Source organism: Chaetodon trifascialis, chromosome 3 (genome assembly GCF_039877785.1).
Source record: "Chaetodon trifascialis isolate fChaTrf1 chromosome 3, fChaTrf1.hap1, whole genome shotgun sequence".
Taxonomy (NCBI): Eukaryota; Metazoa; Chordata; class Actinopteri; order Chaetodontiformes; family Chaetodontidae; genus Chaetodon; species Chaetodon trifascialis.
In genome coordinates this window covers 29,639,590-29,660,258 of record NC_092058.1, presented here as the reverse complement: position 1 = coordinate 29,660,258, position 20,669 = coordinate 29,639,590, and the positions used below count along the sequence as shown (strand labels likewise).

Below are 20,669 nucleotides of genomic sequence, written 5' to 3'. Positions count from 1 at the left end.
CAGGGTCTGGGTCACTGCTTCATCCTCCAACATGACAACGATCCAAAACATACGTCTCTCTTGGTGAAGAATTATCTCCAGAAGAACAAAGTGAATCTAATTGAGTGGCCTTCCCCAAGCCTGACTTAAATCCCATTAAAAATATGTGGGGTGAACTAAAGAAGAACATCCATGCCAAAGGGCCATCAAATCTGAAGGAGCTTGAGAGATTTGCCAAAGAAGAATGGGCTGGGATTCCTCAAAAGAAGTGTCAGACTTGTTGAAAACTACAACAAACAATTGCAGGCTGTTATCCAGCAAAACTGAACATCGTCTAATGTGACATTAGATGCGACATCTAACTGCACCATTCTTGAAATCTACATTAAATGTCTAAGTATAGGCTTAAATCAAGCACATACTAATGCTTAATTAGGCCATGTTAAGTTACTATCCTAGTCAAGACAAAAGTTTACCGCAGCTTTTTACAGTGGAGGCGCCCGGCTCAGCTGAAGTCTATTCATGTTAACATCAGAAAATAAAAGATGCCATGAAATAAACTGTTAGCCTAGGAGAAAATAAAAGTGGTGCCGTATTGCACAGCAAAAGCCACACATTTCATGAGTGAGACAACTGTGCCTACTGACTGAATTATCATTTTGTTTATTTCTTCAAAACAACTGTCCCAAAATGTGTCAATCAAACTTTGTTATGTATGCAAAACCTGCCCCCAGAGACAGATAAGCAAATGAGGCTTATTTTTCTGTGCGCAGCCGTAATTGTCTGGAACCCTGTGAGTCGACACTACAGTGTGTGTGTGAGTGTGTGCATGAGTGCAATTAATAGTGAATCTACCATGTTTTACAGATTACCAACAGCATAAACCACGATATTCTGAACACACACACAGATTACAACTATTGGACAAACACTAATGATAGATAGATAGATAGATAGATAGATAGATAGATAGATAGATAGATAGATAGATAGATAGATAGATAGATAGATAGATAGATAGATAGATACTTTATTCCACAAATTTTAAGTAAAAGGCATGCAATAAATAATCTAAAAGCACAGCAAGCAAAGAATTAAAAGTTAAAGGTATAAGATGTAAAAAATGTAAAAAATGTCCACATGTCCAGTGCAATCGGACTAAAAGTACAGATGTCCAGTGCAAAAAGAATTAAAAGTAAGGATGTCCATTGCAAACAGAATTACAGGTAAAAAGGTCCAAACAGAAGTAAAAGTAAAAATGTCCAGTGCAACAAAAAGCAACTTTAAAGAAAGGGCCACAGAATGGGCCTTTCTGTGTGGAGTTTGCATGTTCTCCCCGTGTTCACCTGGGGTATCCTCCATAACCCCCACCCCCCCACCCCCCGAAAAAAAAAAAAGAAAAAAAAGAAAAAAAAAAACATGCAAGAAGATCACCACCTGAACAATGGTGATGAAAGGAACTAGGCCCCCGGGTGCCGCTGTCGGGTGGGAGCCCACCGCTCCTGGTGCGCCGCAGAGGAAGGACTGACCAAGGATGGGTCAAATGCGGAGAAATAATTTCCCATAAGAATGGCGTGTGTGCATGTAGCTGTCAGGATCCTGTTTTATTTTGACATCCTGAGTCCCCGTTTTATTTTGGTAGGCTGCCATTGTGTGTCTTAGTTTCTTTACTTCCTGTATATTTCCCCACCTTGTTATCATGATTGTGTCCACCTGTGTCTATTTAGTTCCCCTGGTCTATTTAAGTTTGTGTCTGTTCCTTTGTCTGTGTGGGAGCATTCCCACTGCATGAAAAGTAGCATTTCCGTCAATTATCGTCACTGTAAATTGCCGTGGAAGTTCTCTCTCAGCCCCTGTGACCATGAGGTGTTAAAATGCAAATGTAAATGCTGCAAGCTATACAAACGCAAATTGGATTGTGTGTGTGTGTGTGCATGTGTGTGTGTGTGTATTCTGTGCATACAGAATACAGACTGTACTGTACAAAGATTTTTTTTTTTTTTCATGAGGATTTAAAAGTGTGTTTAAATAATTTTATAGGTTACATACAGGATAAGTGTCCTGACCCTCAAAAGCCTTTCATATTCCACTTTATTCAATTTCATTCAATTTTATTTGTATAGCGCCAAATCACAACAGAAGTTGTCTCAGGACACTTTCCATATAGAGCTGGTACAGACCAAGCTCTTTTATATACAGAAAACCAACAATTCCCCCATGAGCAAGCACTTGGCGACAGTGGCGAGGAAAAACTTCCTTTTAACTTTTAACTTCCACTTAAATCCACTAAATCAAATTGTGAAAATTAAAGCATCTACAGTTCTTGGACACGTCACAATTTTTCACATTTTGCCACCACAACACCAGATGAACAATGGTTGCGTGATTAGCTTGCAAAATTCCAGCAGGGTCAGTCCACTGATGATTCTTTAAGTAGGAATAAAAAGGGAACACACCAAAGTAACTTTTCTTTTTTTAATTTTTGATTATGTCAGTTTAAAGAAGTTTACATGTTTTATAAAATATTTATGTATTATTATGTAATATTATGTACAAAAATAGAAAATCAAAGTACCTAACAAAATCACAGCATATTTTTTTTTCTACGCAACAAAAATTGTCTCGCAAGAAATTCCGCGAGTGTGACCTCGCATATGATTGGACGCCTCCTCTGACGCAATGACGTCGGCAGAAAACAACCTCTGTGCGTCTGTGAACGCGAATCGTGTTTAGATCAGAACAGTTACGTTTGGGGTCCTGCTAAACTTTAACTCTGTTCATAGAATGGCCGGACGTCGTCAGTTCACCCCAGAAGGCACTCCTCTGCGACGAGTGGACAGCCTGGCTGCGGAGCGACCATATCCAGAAAGTCCAAACAATTTAGAGAAGAAACTGCTGAGCGCCTTCAGTGGATTGTCTCGGCTGCTAACGCAGCTAATCGCGCAGTTGGCGAGGAGAATGACCAAGATAAAAGCCAGACTGCTCACTCTGGAGGAGCAGCCCTGACCGAACTGCAGCTGCGGAGACGAAGAGACGGGTGCATAAGTTGCAGTAAGTAACGTTAGCATTTAATACTACATTGTGCAGTTTTTAGGCCAACAAACCTTTATTATTCTTATTGCACTACGTTCTGAACGTTTGGTAACCGTTCATGTTACATTTAACATTACAATGTATTTTGTATTTTAAAGGAAAAGGTGCGACGTCTGCACAATAGTGACGGACACGACAGGCGATATGAACCTGTACACAGAAATACACAGGAAATATTCTGCAGAATGTAAGTAAATATAAACGTTGCATGACCTGTTTTGTGTTTTACAGACTGAACTCGTCCCAAAACGAAGCGGTGACGTCACACTTGTAGGCCACTTTAACTGGGAGTCTAGACATGGATGGTGTGGACAGAGGAGTCCTTTTATGTATGTTTTTTTTTTTAACCCCTTTCTGTTGTTTCTTTTTGTTGTTGTTGTTTTTACTGAAGCCTGTCTTAATTATTTCAAACAAATATATATATTTTCTTCCAGTGGCCTGTAAGACATATTATGAGACGCTGCGGAGGAGCTTCAGGTATGCCCAGCCAGCTCTTTCAGTTCAGGCAGCAGCTGTGAAGATTTCAGCTGGCAACAGACAAAGAAGGAAGCGGGTAAGAGTTACACGAATGCCGCCTTATTTTCACAACAATGTAAAAATGGGCTGAATTTTATTTATTAGCTGCATTGTTTTTGACAAACATGGTCACATATGTTATCGTGTCTTATTGTTTCTTCGCAGTTCTTAATATTATATTAATACCTGTATTTACAGCTGCTGGAAGCAAGGAGTGTCCTAGCTGTCCAAACTCTGCCAGACACTGCAAGAGCGGCTGGAGAGCGACCCAAAGTATGTGGCGACACACCGCAAGAGGCTTCGCATCGAGTCCCCTTCAAAGCGACAGGTGCCAACTCAGTATGACCCAGAGGCAGCAAAGAAGCATTTCCCGAGGCCTTAGACTCTTTTTCATGCACCATGGACCAGCGGCATGGCCCAACCCAGAGACTCTTATCAGTGAACCCCTCTGCACATTTCCTTGCTTTTTCCCCCAGTAGTCACTGATTTTATTTGGTTGATCCTTGTTGATGTGTGTTTGCCACGATTTCATTGAAGACTTTTTCAAAATGTTTCTGTCAACTGTGTTCTTTGTGTTCTCCTGTGTGGTAGTGTAGTTTTCAGAAGGTGGATAGTCAAATAAATGAATCATTAAAATCATTAAATATATATATATATATATATATATATATATATATATATATATATATATATATATATATACCCAAAGTATGTGGCAACACAATTGGAGTTGCTATCCAATCACATGATGGTTTCTTTTTAAAATGCCTGTGGAATCATCCAATGGTTGTTTGTGAAGCCAGCAGGCCAGCCTGAGTAGATCAATGTCGGTAGTGTTCATGTGCAAATTAGAGCTATTCGCACCTTCGCGGAGGCGCGAATAACCACGCCCCCCGCCGACAGATGGTTCGTTTCCGACAATATTCGGAGCGGGTGAACTTCTCCGTAAACTCCCGTAAACTGCCGATAATCAATGAAATTCGCGGGGATTTACTGGTCGGAAATGTGGTTTTTCAGGCAGTGTCCCTTTGTGTGCGGTTTTTCTTGTCCCTGGTTTCTACAGTGAGTATTGTGGCTTAGTCCTGGTTTTCTTTTTGGGGTATTTTGGACTTTGGTTTTTCTGACCTACCTCTTGTGTCTTTGTGATTTTGTTCCTGACTGGGTTTTGTTGGCCTGACCCTTTTTGTTAATAAATCACTTGGACTCAACCTCTTTTGTGTCAAGTCTGCACTCTTGGGTTCACTCCTTTTTCTGGCCCACCGCTATCCATGACAGAATTCATGAATTCCCACCAGAATTTAACCCAGCAGACTTGATTTCTCGGTTGGAGGAGTGGGCCAGCTTCCTGCCCAAGGACGAGAGGTCTCCATTCTGGGGGACACAGCTGGCTTTTAAGACGTCCCCAGGTTACCAGCCCAAGCTGGTGCTGTTGATAAACAGCATGGTCTGTACCAGCTCTATATGGAAAGTGCCCTGAGACGACTTCTGTTGTGATTTGGCAATATATAAATAAGATTGAACTGAATTGAATATATAACAAGCAATCGAAGAAATGGGAGAGAGGTGCAGCATGTCATGGAAGAAATTCCTGGCTAACAGGCCAGCAGTTACAGGGAATAGACAGAGAGACAGAGACAGCCAATTCTTGAAGGATTATTAGGAGTGTCTCAATGGGACTCCCTTACATTGCTGGGCTGTCAGAACATTTCATTAGATCAATAAAGTCACAGAGAGTCAACTCATACTACCTACCACTTAAAGCTGCAGTAGGTAACTGGTATTGTATTATTGCGAAGTAATTTTTTGTCAGATTTACCAAAACTGTCCCTATGCCCAGACAGCAGTACATAAAACATGTAATCTGTGAAAAAAAACAAAAAACAAAAACCCGGCTCCATTGGTCCCATCTACTGCTCCTACTGCGATTTGCAAGAATCCACTGCGCCCGACACAAAACAACCAATCAGAGCCAAAGGAGCGTCTGGGGGAGTGTCTGACATCTGTCAATCACTGCTCACACACACTGCGAACCACCACCTCCCTCCGCTTATGCTGCAGGTTGCTGCTCAGTCAAACAGCTCTGATGGCAGCGTCAGGAGGCTAATGAAAGCTATGGCGGAGCAACAGCCACCTGCAAAGGAGAAACTGCCCATACTGCTGCTGCCAACAACAGCATATACAGGTAAGACAAAAAATAACCATAAAGCTAATATGGTGATTGTTACAGTAGCACTTAGCAGCACGTAGCAGCTGGGCAGAGTTAACTTATTTCCGATGCTAAGGCTAAGGCTACTGGTTGTCACGACAGCCGCACAGACACCGCAAGGAGGAGGGGCTTGGAGGCAGGGCATGAGCACAGCGGAGAGGGAGGGGGAGTGACATGGAACTTGTGTTAGTTCAAATTTTCAGGGTAAGTCTGCTCTCTTCCAGATCTTACCTACTGCAGCTTTAAGACCTTAAGATTTTTCCTGGTTTCAGATGCATCATTTCGACATTTGCCCAACCATTACCAACATCCAAACTCGATATGTTCAATATTTGAAAGCTTCTCAACTTGGAATTTAAGACCATTCTTGTGTTATTAAGATAACATGAGTCTGTAACATAAATTCTTCGTGTTAAATAAATTTAAATTCTTTTAAAATATTGTATTTTCCTGCTTCTGCTTTCATACTTCAATGCTGCTCAGTTTGGGACACACTCACTTCTAAAGTGAGTAAAGTACATGTAGACTATATCTCCGCAAATGTCCTCTTTTGTCACCACATGCTACAACAGCCATTCTTGTTGTCTATATTTATTCTCTTGGCCGAACAGCTGCTCAGTAAACCAATCCCTACAAGTAGAGGGGACAGCTGCCATTCCACAGATAAGAGAGACAAAAAGAGAGGGAGCTCAGTCAAACCATCAGTGAGAGACAGTGCGCAAGAGATGACTGTTGAAGGGCTTACAAAATGAATGGAGAGATCTGACCGACAGCACGACCATATTTAAAAAAAAAAAAAAAAATCTTCAACCAGTCTCTTGGAATACCACTTCTAATTCAAAGTAAGATTATTACAAATAATCTCTTGAAGTCACGATGGCAGACAGTGGCAGTCCCCCATTGTCATCCTACATAATGGATGAGGAAACTTTGAAGAGAAAACAGAAGGAGAAGCTAAAGAAGCTGATGGCTACAGGAGGAAACCCAAGGCCTGCACGCTCTCTCCTCTTCTTGACACTCAGGAATCCTGTCCGCAAGGCATGCATCAGTATTGTGGAGTGGAAGTATCCTGCTGTTGTAAAGGGTCACTAGGCTGAAGGATACCCGGATCAAATATATAAGATAATATTTCATGTGATTATTGCTACCACCATATTTACTTTAAATAACCATATACATGTATGTTTGTTGTTTTATTTGTAGCAAGCTTTTGTGTGTGTGTGTGTGTGTGTGTGTGTGTGTGTGTGTGTGTGTGTGTGTGTGTGTGTGTGTGTGTGTGTGTGTTTTTGTGTGATGTGGGAACATCAATATGTGAAATACTATGGTTGGCATGTAAGCTTCCTATAAATAACTTTCAGACCTTTTGAAATCATAATCCTACTGGCCATCTTTGCCAACTGTGTGGCCCTGGCTGTGTACTTGCCCATGCCTGAGGAAGACAGCAACAACACCAACAGCAACTTGGTGGGTCAACATGCTTATGTTTCTGTGTACATGGGTATTATAATTTACTGTTGATATTGATATTAGTTGAGACCAGTAGTTCCCAGTGGGTGCCTTGACGATGGGCCATAACATTTTCCAGCCTTCAGTGTTGAGGTAGATAAAAAAATAGTGACAGCCAGAGCAGCGATGGAAAGATTCTACACAGTAAACAGAGCTAAGAGAACTGCTGATATATCTCAGCCCTCAACACAATGTGAGATGAGATCTGAGCCCAACAACAATACTAAAACCAGACTCAACAGGACCTGGCTAATGGTAATGTGTTGGCTGCTTGTGTGAGGTGGCGATCCCCTTCATGTTCCCAACGTGATATATGTGTGAGCTTTCTTCCCCGGTAATAATATAATATAATATAATATAATATAATATAATATAATATAATATAATATAATATAATATAATATAATAAATACACTGCTAAAAAATAAGGGAATACTTAATTATCACAGTAAAATACCAAGTTAGTCAAATTTCAGGGACATCAATCTCTCCATTTAGGAAGCACAAGTGATTGTGACTCAATTACACCTGCTTTGGTGCTAATGAAAGTGACAACAGGTGCAACGGAGAGGCAAAAGCAATACAAACCCCCAAAAGGGAATGGTTTTGCATGTGGTGGCCACAGACAATTGCTCCTTATTCTTCCTGACTGATTCTTCTCTAGCTTTGAGTTCTGTTAGTGTCCTTGTCACTACTGGTAGCAAGAGCCGGTATCTGTAGCCAAGTCAGGTTGCACTGGTAGTCCAGCTGCTCCAGGATGGCACATATGTCCATATCCATATATCCATATATCCATATGTACAAGAAGGTAAGGAGGTAGGTGTATAATGAATGAGCCGGGATGCCATGAGGTATGCTCAACATAAGGCTTTACTGAGGCAAATGTAAAAACACTCCATTGCATTATGGGTAATGTAGTCCCTACCGCTACACCTCCTCTTTTTAGCTCAGCAATACTTTTCAAAATGAAACTCTCTCTTTTCAAAGTAACATATTTTCAACAGTGAACCTTTTTTTTTCTTATGAAACACATGCACCATCAACTCGTTACTTATAAATCCAGTCTCTCAGGAGCCTTGGATACTCTGCCAGATCTGGTGACCATAGGTTGCTCTGGTGGGTTTCCTGTGACTCTGAGATGTCTTCTGTTTCTTCTTAGAACGCCCCTGTCAGTTTCAACGAAGTATGACCGTGGCATGTTGGCAGTTTGTATAACAGTTCCTGGAGCTTCTTCTGTGGTGATCCACACTTTTTGTCCGTGGTTGAGCTCCGGGAGTGTTCTAGAACGGTTGTGGCGATTGTAGTTTGCAGCCTGTTTACGCCTCCCTTCCTCATCCTTCCTGCGAAAGGCCTGTAGGTCTGGCCACTCTGGATCCAACTTACTTGAAGTCTGAGGTAGTGACGTATGGAGGTTCCTCCCCCTGAGCAGCTGCGCTGGTGAGAGCCCATGCTCCAATGGTGTTGCTCTGTAGGCCAGAAGGGATCTGGTTTGGTCAGTGTCTTTTTTCCATAGACTCTTGACAGTCTGAACTGCATGCTCAGCCTCGCCATATCTCAAGAAAAAGTCAACAATGAGCAAGTACTGCTTTTTTGACCACTCAAACAAGTCCATTCCCACCTTTTGCCATGGTCGGTCCGGGACTGTGGTCTGGATTAGTGGCTCTCTGTGCTGTGTTCTGTGTCTCTGGCACATTTCATATTTGTAACTGTCTCTCTGATCTGGGTTGAAATGCCTGGCCACCAGACTGATTCCTGTGCTCTGGCCCGGCACGTGGAGATTCCTTGATGACCTTCATGAAGTTTGCTCATTATCTCCTCTCTGAGTGCCTGAGGGATAACGATCCTCTCCCCTTTCATGAGAAGGTCCCCTGTCAGGTACAGTTCTGCTTTGGCTTGCCAGTAGGGTGTGATGTCATGTCTTAATCTGTATTTCTCTGGCCATTCTGTTAGACAGTAGTATGCCACCGTTCTGCACGTGTCGTCATTTTGTTGTTGCAGTATGATTTCCTCCAACCGTTTGTCTGTAACAGGAAGTGAGGACACCACAGTATCTACAAGCACCTGGGCAACTTTCTCCAGTTGTAGGTCGTCTGAAGATATAGTATCTTTCACGGGTGCTCGAGACAAGGTGTCAGTGGTGATGAGATTTTTTCCTGGGACATGGACAATGACATAATTGTATCTCAGGAGTCTCAGATGAAACCTTAAAACTCTGGGGGGCAGATCATCCAAGCCTCTGGTGCTCAACAATGGAACCAGAGGTTTGTGGTCTGTCAGCAGTGTAAAGTGCAGACCCTGCAGGTAAGAGGTAAGTCTTTCGCACGCCCATGTCACTGCTAGTGCTTCTTTCTCAATCTGCGCATAGCGCTTCTCCGTATCTGTCAGTCCTCTTGAGATGTATGTCACAGGTTGCCATGAGTCGTCTGCCTGCTTCTGTGAGAGAACAGCACCAACTCCATAGGCTGATGCATCAGCTGCAACTTTTGTCTCTGCTGTGTGAGAATACTGAGTGAGTGCTTTTGGTGCGCTCAGTCCCTCTTTCAGCTGTTGAAAGGGAGTCTGTTGAGGTTCTCCCCAGACCCACTCATTTTGCTCTCTCAGCAAATCTTTAAATGGTCTGGTGACTGCTGCCAGCTGTGGCACAAACTTGCCCAGATAGTTGCCCAGAACTAACCCATGCCCATGAGGCGTCGCACGTCCTCCACACATGTTGGCTCTGGCATATGTAGGATTGCTTTGACTTTATTTGGATCTGGTTCAATGCCTTTTGCTGAGATCTTGTGCCAAACAAAGATTATATGCTCCTTTGCGAACTCACATTTCTCGTTTAGAGTGAGGATTTTCTTCCTGCATTTTCTGGAGCACACGATGTAGTCTTTGGTCATGTTCCTCTCTGTCTCGCCCAAACACCAACACATCATCTGCATGACACAACACACCTTTGAAGTTCTCAAACATTTGTGACATCCTCCTCCTCTGAAAATGTTCAGGAGCAGATGCAATGCCGAAGGGCAGGCGGTTGAAGAAATATCTCCCGAACGGGGTGATGAAGGTGGTGAGAGGTCGTGACTCTGGTGTTAATGGGATCTGCCAAAATCCTGATCGAGCATCCAGTTTTGTGAACACTTTAGCACCTGACATCATTGCAAGTGTTTGGTCAACAGCTGGTAGAATGTGGCGCTCTCGCTTCACTGCTGCATTCAGTGGTGTGAGATCCACGCAGATCCTCAGTTTGTCCTTGATTGGTTTTGGAACGACAGCCATTCCCGAACACAGGGCTGTTGGTTCAGTCACTCTGATATGACTCCCATTTTTTCCGTCCTATCCAGTTCTTCTCAAACTTTCTCTCTGAGGGGTAAGGGTCTGGGTGTGGAGAGGGCATAGGGTGTTTCCCCATGTTCGAGTTCTATGTGGTATGGCTCTTTAAGCTTACCTAGCCCATTGAACACAGCTGGATATGCTGCCTTGAAGTCTGTCTCAGTCTGTACTACTGTGACATCATCAACTCTATGTACCAGTCCCATGGCCTCTATTGCTGGTAGGCCCAATAGTGGTTGTATCAGTCCTGCCACCACATACACATGTTGAGTGGTAGAGCGCCCTTTTGCCAGCATTTTGCCCATGAAGCAGCCTGATTCAGTTGATTGCGACCTGGACCGAACGTCTTTTAAGAAGTCGCCTCAGCTTGCCATGGCGCTTTAGCTTGTAGTCTCTTTGTGGTATGGAAGTGACATATGCTCCTGTGTCGACCTTGAAGGTTAGATTTTCTCCATTCACACTGACTTTTTCCATCCATGGCCTGGCAGTTTGAGTATCTACCTAAGAATGCATAGTCCTCGGCATCATTATCTGATAAGCCTTGTGTGACTGTGTGCACTGCCTGACTGCTGCGACAGGCTACAGCATAATGTCCTTTTTTACGACACTTGCGACATTCCACATCTTAGCTGGGCAGTCTTTCCATGCATGTTTGCATCCTTTTCCACATCAGCCACAGTCCTTTTCACCTTGAACGTCTGACTTTGGACCTTTGTTTGTCTTTTGTCCTATGTGCTGGAACTTTTTTCCTTTTTTCAAGTTTGTTTTGATGGCGTCCATATTGATTTTGGGGTCTCCTCCTACCACGGTGTTGTGCAGTATTGTCTGTTGTTTCTTAACAGTTTCACTTTGTCGCACTTTTTGTATTGCCTTTGCAAGAGTTAATTCTGAGTCCATTTGTAGCTGTTCTGACACCCTCTTGTCTTTTATTCCAACTACAATGCAGACTCTTATCAGTTCATCTTTAAGCACTCCAAAACTGCAGTTTTCTGCTAGCTTGTGCACTGCTGTGATGAATGTTTCTGCACTCTCTCCCTCTTGCTGACATCTCATGTTGAACTGTGCTCTTTCAAAAATCACATTATGTTTTCCCATGCAGTGTTGTTCAAATGCAGCTTTCACGTCATCATATTTCTTATTATTTTCACCAGTTAATGGCAATTTTCCTAGACTATCATCTGCTGCATCTCCCATTGCATAAGAGTGAGTTCACCTGATATTCTTGGACTGCTCCTTTAAACCGGATGCGAGCTGAAATCTTTCAAAACATCTGATCCATCTTGGCCATTCAGACAGATTGGTGAAGTCAAATGGCTCTGGGTGTGATAATTGTACAGCTGCCACTGCCACTTTGCATTTTTCCCCGTTGTTTTACATCCAGGAAAACTTTTATGCCGTTCCGTTGTGCCTCCTCTCCCCTTGGTGTGTGTATTGTTGTCCGGGCCGCCTGTCGCCTAGCAACTCACAGACACGCTAGCTGTCTCAGCCTCGGCAGCATGTTTCGTTCGTTGCCGTTTTCAGCGGTTATTCCCGTTTTGACGTTGCTTTTCCCGTGTCTACTCACTGCGAGAAACATCTGCAACTCATAGCAGGGTGGAACACGGAGTTTACGAGTCCTTTTTCACTCTCTGACACCATGTATAATGAATGAGCCGGGACGCCATGACGGACGCTCAACATAAGGCTTTGCTGAGGCAAACGTAAAAACACTCCATTGCATTATGGGTAATGTAGTCCCTACCACTACCGTAAGAAGTAGAGCTGTCCAGGGCCACAAAAGGGCATCAACCCAGCAGCAGGACTGGTATCTGCTCCTTTGTGTGAGGAGGAACAGGACGAGCACTGCCAGAGTCCTACAAAATGACCTCCAGCAGGCTACTGGTGTGCATGTTTCTGACCAAGCTGTCAGAAACAGACTTCAGGAGGGTGGCATGAGGCCAAACGTCTAATGGGACCTGTGCTCATAGCCCAGCACCATGTAGTTCAATTGGCATTCGCCAGAGAACACCAGAATTGACAGGTCCGCCACTGGCGTCCCGTTCTCTTCACAGATGAGAGCAGTTTCATACTGAACGCATGTGACAGGCGTCAAAGTGTCTGGAGACACTGTGGTGAACATTATGCTGCCTGTAACATCATCCAGCATGACCATTTTTTGCGGTGGATCAGTGATGGTCTGGGGAGGCATATCCTTGGAGGGTCGCAATTCTTAAAATTAATATTTTATTGGGAAAAAAGGAGTGGTAGAGAAAGTCTGGCCTCCAGGTATGCAGGTCACAAGGCTGTTTGTTCCAGACAATAAGGCAATTCATAAATACCACCCTGATTCCAAAAATGTTCCAAAGATGCTGAATAAAACACAAATAAAACAGAATATGGTAATTTGCTAATCCCTTTTGACACTTGAAACTATATGCTTATTTTGAAGTTGATGCCGGCAACATGTTTGAAACAAGCTGGGACAGAGGCAGCAAATGAGTACAAAATTTGAGTTTTGCTCAAAAAAAAAAACAAAAACAAAACAAAACAGCTTTTGAATGGGTAAATCGTAATCAGAATCAGAATTAGAATCAGAAAAAACTTTATTGTCAAGTACACTTTTACAAATACGAGGAATTTGTTTCGGTGAAGTTGTTGCATGACTCAAAAACTAAACTAACTGACTAAAAAATAAGCTATTAAAGAAGTTTAAAAAATATAACAATATAAATATATAGACACAAGTCTTTTTTTTTTTTTTTTTTTCCTGGAAACACAGTCTGTTTTTTCAGAAAAAAGTCCAAGCAGAGCATTAATGTAACACATAGGGTTATGGTAATGTCAGTGTGACAAGATGAGGCAGAGGTGAAGTGTGAAGAGTGTCGGGGGGGTTCTGGGTAGTGATGTTCAGTACCACCAATTTCCTTTCCGATCCAATACTGAGTAAAATTCAGGCTGGTATCGGCGATACCGATCTGGTACCCATACTTTATGCAAATACACCTCATGTGTCTGATAAATCTAAAAAAGTAGTGTATTTCAAATCATAGCTTCATAAAGAATACAAGATAGTAATACTAACTAATTTATTTATTTATCCATTTCACACTCTGAAGCATTTTGAGGTAACAGCCTCATTTACAATATAGCCAAGCTAATACAACTACAGAAAAACCAAACAGAGACAATCAGACAAAATATGTGACAATGGTGTTTCACACAGTAAAAAAAAAGAAAATAAGTAACATAATAAAACCATAAAAATGAACATGAACATGTAACTTGAAAATACTAAACATGTAAATAATACTTCAACAAAAGCATCCAATATTTACACTTTCCCTCATTCACAAGTTTTTGTTACGGAACAATAGCATATTTATTGTCTTCCCCTTTAGTCTGTTCTGTTTTTTGCTCAGAACCTCTCCTGCCTTTGAAAAGACCAAACCGCGTCGTGGCTGTCTCTGGAGCTGAAATAACTCCACACATGACTGCATTTCCACTGAGCCATAGTGTCTACAGCCTGAGACTGAGTGACTGACTGACTGACTGACTGACTGATTGACTGACTGACTGACTGACTGACTGACTGACTGACTGACTGAACAGTGTGCCACCAATTGCGTGTCATTTAGACAAAATCTCAATAGTTTCATTACTTTCCACTGTGTTCCTGTTAATGATATACATTATCTCAAATAACTGAAGTATTAAAAATATCGATATTTTGATTTGAGAATCGATTTTAGAGCAATGCTGCACGGTGGCGCAGCAGGTAGTGCGCGTGCCTCACAGTAAGAAGGTTGCCGGTTCGATCCCCGGGTCAGGCGGGGCCTTTCTGTGTGAAGTTTGCATGTTCTTCCCGTGCATGCGTGGGCTCTCTCCGGGTACTCCGGCTTCCTCCCACAGACCAAAAACATGCTCATTCGGTTAATTGATGACTCTAAATTGTCCGTAGGTGTGAGTGTGAGTGTGAATGTTTGTTTGTCCTTGTATGTGGCCCTGCAATCGGCTGGCGACCGGTTCAGGGTGTACCCCGCCTCTCGCCCATTGTAGCTGGGATAGGCTCCAGCCCCCCGCAACCCCGAAAGGGATAGGCGGTATAGATAATGGATGGATGGATTTTAGAGCATACAGATCTGGTATTGGAGGAATCAATATTTCAGTAGCTGCTTTCTGGGGGTTCTGTCTCCTGAAGAGTTTGTTGATGTCCTTCTCATGGATGGAAAGAGTCATCACTGAGGTGGGTGGGTGGGGGGGGCAGACCTTCAAGGTGGGCATTGATAGAGGTGACTGGAGCTGGAGCTGTTGGGAGGTGTCGTGGGGGATGGTTGCCGGACTGTCCCTTTGTCTTTCAAAGCGGCAGTAGAACTCGTTCAGGTCATTGGCAAGGTGTTGATCGTTGATGGAGTGGGGGGCTTTAGGCTTGTCGTTGGTGATCTGCCTGAGCCTTTTCCAGACAGACGCAGAGTCGTTAGTTGAAAACTGGTGTTGGAGCTTCTCAGAGTACAGTTGTTTGGCCTCTTTCACCACCTTGCTAAACTTGTACTTCAACTCTTTGAATCTGTCGTTGTCCCCACTCCGGAAGGCCTCTTCCTTTGCCAACCTTAGCTGTCTGAGTTTAGCTGTGAACCAGGGTTTGTCATTGATGTAACTCACCCTGGTGCGTGATGGAACACAGCAGTCCTCACAGAATCTGATGTAGGACATCACAGCCTCCGTGTACTCATCCAGACTGTTGGTAGCAGTCACACATCCCAGTCAGTAGAGCCTAACACGCCTCGAGATCCTCCACAGCCTCACTGGCCCACTTCCTTGATGTCCTCACTACACGTTTGCAGAGCTTTAGTTTCTGCCTGTACGCAGGAATCAGGTGAACTATGACGTGGTCAAAGTGGCCCAGTGCAGCACAGGGGACGCCATGATAAGCATCCCTGACTGTGGTATAACAGTGATCCAGAATATTCTCCTCTCTTGTCGGGCATTTAATAAACTCTCTGTATTTAGGGAGTTTGTGGGTGAGGTTACCTTTGTTAAAGTCACCAAGGACAATAACTAAAGAGTCCGGGTTGGTCCGCTCCACACAAAGTATCTGGTCTGCGAGCATACACTGTGCGTCCTGCACATTGGCCTGCGTCGGGATGTAAATGCTGACCAGAATGAATGAAGCGAACTCACGGGGTGAATAAAAGGGCTTACAGTTAATGATAAAAGATTCCAGGTCAGGAGAACAGTGCTGCTGGATCACTGTCACGTTGCACCAACCACTGTTGATGTAGAAACCGATTCCTCCACCTTTAGTTTTGCCGGAAGATCCGTGTCTCTGTCCCCATGGAGGAATTGGAAGCCAGCCAGCTGCAGTGCAGAGCATGAAGCACAAAACCGCAGATAAAGAAAAGTCCCTGTTTCTACCCAACCAGCAGTTGCAGTTCCTCCAGTTTGTTGAGCAGTGAAAGCACATTAGAGAGAAATATTCTCCGTAACGCTGTGCGTAGTCCGCACTGGCTTTCTTCTCCTCCGGCATTTAACTGCATGAGCAAAGGTGAGCGCACCTTTGACCAGGATGTCCAAAATTTCCACTGTTGGGAGCAGAAAATTAGGAAATAAATCCTTTGTTGTTATTCCCCTGATGTTCATGAGCTCATCTCTGGTGAAAGAGCTCTGGTTACTGTTGCAAAAAACAGATTTAACACAGAAAACAAAACAAAATAAAACAAAGCACACCAACACACCGAGGCAGCCGTCCATAGCACCAACTTGATCACTTTTACCTCAGCACATCAGCATAATAATGGCAATAATATCTGAAATGACTTGGTCGGTATGTATTGTCTGATATTAACAATGACAAAATGTGAAACGTGAGATCAACAGAAGAGAAAGAAATAAAGCCTAAATGTAGTAGAAATAAACAATATATAGCAGAATAATAAAGAAAATAGTTGATATGTAGATGCTATAATTGCTAATGCAATTGTTGTAGGCATTTAAAAAGAGATCATGGTAATACAGCCGATAAATGAAACTGAATCATTGCCATTAATGATTCTCCTCCTCTTTTCCTTCTTTTCTTCACTCTTCTCCCCTTCCCCTTTTGTGTCTTTGATGGTGGTGTATAAATTTTCCATAGAAATACAACCCGAAAGTAAGCTTTTCCAGTATGCAATATATGTATCGTTCCTTGATTTCCAGTTCATGAGGATAGTTTTCTTGCCGATAGTTAGGACTACAAGGAGTAATCTGCTGTTTGATTTGTTCAGAATGATTGTTAATATGTCTCCTAGTAAGAAGAGTGAATGGCATAATGGAATGTGGCAGCCCAGGAAGACAGACAATGACTGTGATTTCTTACCAAAAATTTTCAACGCATTCAAGATGGTGCTGTTTGAGTGGCAGCTTGTGACAGCAGCTGGAGCTTAAGAAGACTGATGTCCTTTGTAAGAAGACTGCAGTCCTTTGGAGTTTGTAGGATACTCTGTGGCTTAAGAAGACTGATGTTCTTTGTAAGAAGCCTGAGGTCCTTTATGTGGGACCTGCACTATGTTGGACACTCTTAAAAACATTTGATGACTCTGTGGTGGCATCTGCAGTTTTCTATGCAGTGGTCTGCTGGGATTGCGGAAGCTCTGAGACAGACAGATAAAGATTGAACAATCATCAAGGCCGACAATACAATGAATACTGGTTGAAGCCCTTGTGCTTGTATAATGTGTAGGCAGGTGAGTCTTGATTGCTTGATTGAGGGCTGGGCCCAACCTGTCGGACACGCCCTGCAGTAACACAGACTTAGGCTACGTTTACACTTAGGGAAAACGTATATGTTTTCACGGACAACGATCATCTTTAAAAACTCCAGCCAAAGTGGAGATTTCTGAAAACGCCGGTTATGTTCTGGTGTGTAAACAGGGTTAAACGGCGTTTCTGAAATGTCACAACATGCGACTGAAAATACTTAACGCCACGTGAGCGACCTATGTTAACACTTGCGCCCATAGGTTTGGCATAGTTATGATGGCGCTCGATGGTATATTTATGCGGGTTCATGTAAACGACAGCATTTTTGAAAACAATGTTGTGTGCAGAATGTTATTTTTGAAAATGGAGGGGCCAAAATATCCGTTTTCCAAAATACCCTGCTACGTGTAAATGTAGGCTCAGACTCGACAAACAGGGGACAGACAGACAGGAGACAAAAGGACAGGGAAACACAGGAATAAAAAGGGAAAATAATGAGGGGAGACTGCAAGTCTCCACAGGGTGTACAGTGCCAGCTGGCATAAATATAGCTATCCAGGCTTCTTTGAGTGCTGCTTGAACAGATTTCTGATAAAAATCCCTCAAGGAGATTTTGTATTGTTAATTGCTTGTTAATGTGTGTTAGTGGTAATAAAGTTCTAAAAAAAAAACGTCCCTTTTTAAACATTTTTTGCCTTGAAATGGATTGGTGAAATGAGGAAATGGATTCTGTGGCGTATCTTGTATTGTATCAGTTGTAGGTTCCCATTTTGTGTCATGAGCTAGATGTTTTTGTAAATTTGGTTCCAAAAGGCAGCATCAGGAGTGATGTAGAGGTCTTGGGGGATTGAAACCAATGTTATTGTGGAAAATGTGTTTGAGGTGTGTGATGCCTTTTACGGACTATCTGTGGAAATTAAATGCTTTTTTGTTACTAACAAAATCAGGATTGTTCAAGAGTGAAGAAAAATTAGATGGAGCAAAAGTAATGTTTATGATTTTGTGGAAATTCCCTAATGTTGTCTGTTTTTACAAGAATACTGACCCAGAAGCTGAAGCTCAGACACCAAGGTGGGAGTGTAATAGTATTAATCAGAGAGATCTGAGGGGTCCAATCCAAACACAAGAGCAGACCAGCAGGCCAGATTGAATAGATCAGAGAGGGAATCCAGATCCAGAAACTCAAGAGGCAGACAGACAGGGCTGCATGAGGCAGGCTCCTGAGCACAGAAAACAAAGTCAGAGAGGCTGATAGACAGACAGACAGCCAAAAATAGCACAATGGTCGATCACAAGGTTACCACTTGAACAGTGGTAACAACTGGTTGGAAGGCTGGTGCTTAAAAGCTGAGGCAGCAGGTGGGTCTTGATTGAATGATTAAAGTCAAGTGTTCTCAGGAGAGGAGGAGGCCAGACCTGAACTGCCAGTAAACACATATACAGACAAGACAGACAGGGGAGAGACGGACAAGAGGGGGGAAAGGAAACCCAAAAGCACACTAGGCAGAAGGAAGGAGGGAAACTACAGATCCCAACACTGTCAGAGATGCTGGAAGTTTTTCCTCGCCACTGTCGCCAAGTGCTTGCTCATGGGGGAATTGTTGGTTTCTTTGTAGATAAAAGAGCTTGGTCTGTACCAGCTCTATATGGAAAGTGTCCTGAGACAACTTCTGTTGTGATTTGGCACTATACAAATAAAATTGAATTGAATTGAATTGAATTGCTCCTGTTCATGTTTGATAGACTCCAAAAAAAGATTGCTCATCCATCTATTTATTGCCAAGACACAGTTGGTGATGGAGTCTATAGCTGCAGCATCATTTGGTTCAGCGCAGGTGTACAGTTGTGTGTGATCTGCATAACTATGGAAACATACACTGTGTTGTCTAATGTCCTCAAGTAGTGGCAGCATGTATAATTTGAGCAGCAATGGACCGAGGCAGCTCCCTTTTGCAACCCCCAAAACAGATGTCATGTTTCTCAGACACACAATCTCCAAGGCTGATGAAAAACTTCCTCTCTTTGGTATACTGTCTGTTTTAAACCAGTTTAACAGTCAGAAAAACCAACCAACTGTTCAAGGCAATTGATTAAAATATCATGGTCAGTATCAAATGCTGCACTTTGATCTAAGAGGACAGGAACTGAGGCCTTATTTTCATCTGAATTTAGTCTGAGGTCGCTGATGATTTAAGTAAGAGCAGTTTTAGTGCTGTGTTCTAAAGCCTGACTGAAATTCCTCCAGAATGTTGATTTCTTTTAAAAAAAAGTGTTAATTTCCATTGAGAAATGGAAGGTTTGATATCGGCCTATATTTAGTGAGGACATTACTATCTAGATTGGGTTTCTTTAGTAATCATTTTACAGCAGCTGTTTTAAATGCATTGGGATAGATGCCCGTTTGCAGAGATGTATTTATAATCTTCAGGACATGATTTGACATGGTGTCAAACACCTGTTTTAAAAACCACTGTAGGAACCTGTAATACTCTTGGAAAAGTAATCCTTTCTTGCCAGATGTATTGCTTTGTATAGGCAGTCATAGCTTCTTTTAATATAGTAAAGTGAACTATGAGCCTAGTTTAATTTTTTCTTTCAGCTGCTTGACAAATTCTCTTCCTCTTATTAATACTGCTGTTGTTTAACCATGGAGCCCAATATGAATATATGTTTTGACTGACAATCAATTAGTTTCTCCAGTAGCAGGCAAAAGTCTTTTTGAAGGACTTCAGATCCAGTTTTTCTTCACAGAATGTCAAAAGATCCAACATAATTAACTGTGTTCAATCATCAGCAGCAGCTCTCTGATAGATGTATTGTTCATGGTAATATTTTCAGTCTTTGCCATTCTTACATGCCTGGTTATAGAGTCCCCAGCCAGAATGGTGTCTGGGTTATGAGGCGTGAGTTTACCTCTATCAGATTGGGAGTTAGTAATATTTCTCTTGGCCTTGGGCCTCGCAGTGGTCTTGAGGCTATTTCTTGGGTTTCGGCCAGGTCAAGTGGTAGAATGCGCTTTGGTGCTTATTGTCTTGCTGGATTTGCCTTTGTGGCAGACAACGTCAGACCAAGTCCTGGCTGGAGTGAATATTCTCGGTCTGGTGCTGGTACTGTGCCAGTAAGAAGCATCATTAGGTGAGGCTAGATTGGGAGCCCTAACAACTTAAGCAGTGGTGTTAGGACATGTCCAGGGCATTGTGCCAGCCAAATCTGGGCCAGGATGCTCCTGCTGTTTTGAGTGACATGTATAGAGGCTGCTCTTTGATGCATTGTTTCAATCTTCTTTTCAAGCTGTGTGATTCTCTCCATCAATCAAGTCAGCTGCTCACAGTCTATG

At 42.8% G+C, this 20,669-nt stretch overlaps 1 protein-coding gene across 1 annotated transcript in view; it reads left to right on the top strand.

Moving 5' to 3' along the window:
* Positions 1–6,670: 6,670 nt before the first annotated feature.
* LOC139328395 (dihydropyridine-sensitive L-type skeletal muscle calcium channel subunit alpha-1-like) overlaps positions 6,671–20,669 on the top strand; it is a 187,583-nt gene continuing 173,584 nt past the window's right edge. Inside the window, exons 1-2 of the mRNA XM_070958221.1 lie at positions 6,671–6,858; positions 7,153–7,258. Of these exons, the coding sequence (XP_070814322.1) occupies positions 6,671–6,858; positions 7,153–7,258 (294 nt within the window). The remainder of the gene's footprint in view (positions 6,859–7,152; positions 7,259–20,669) is intronic.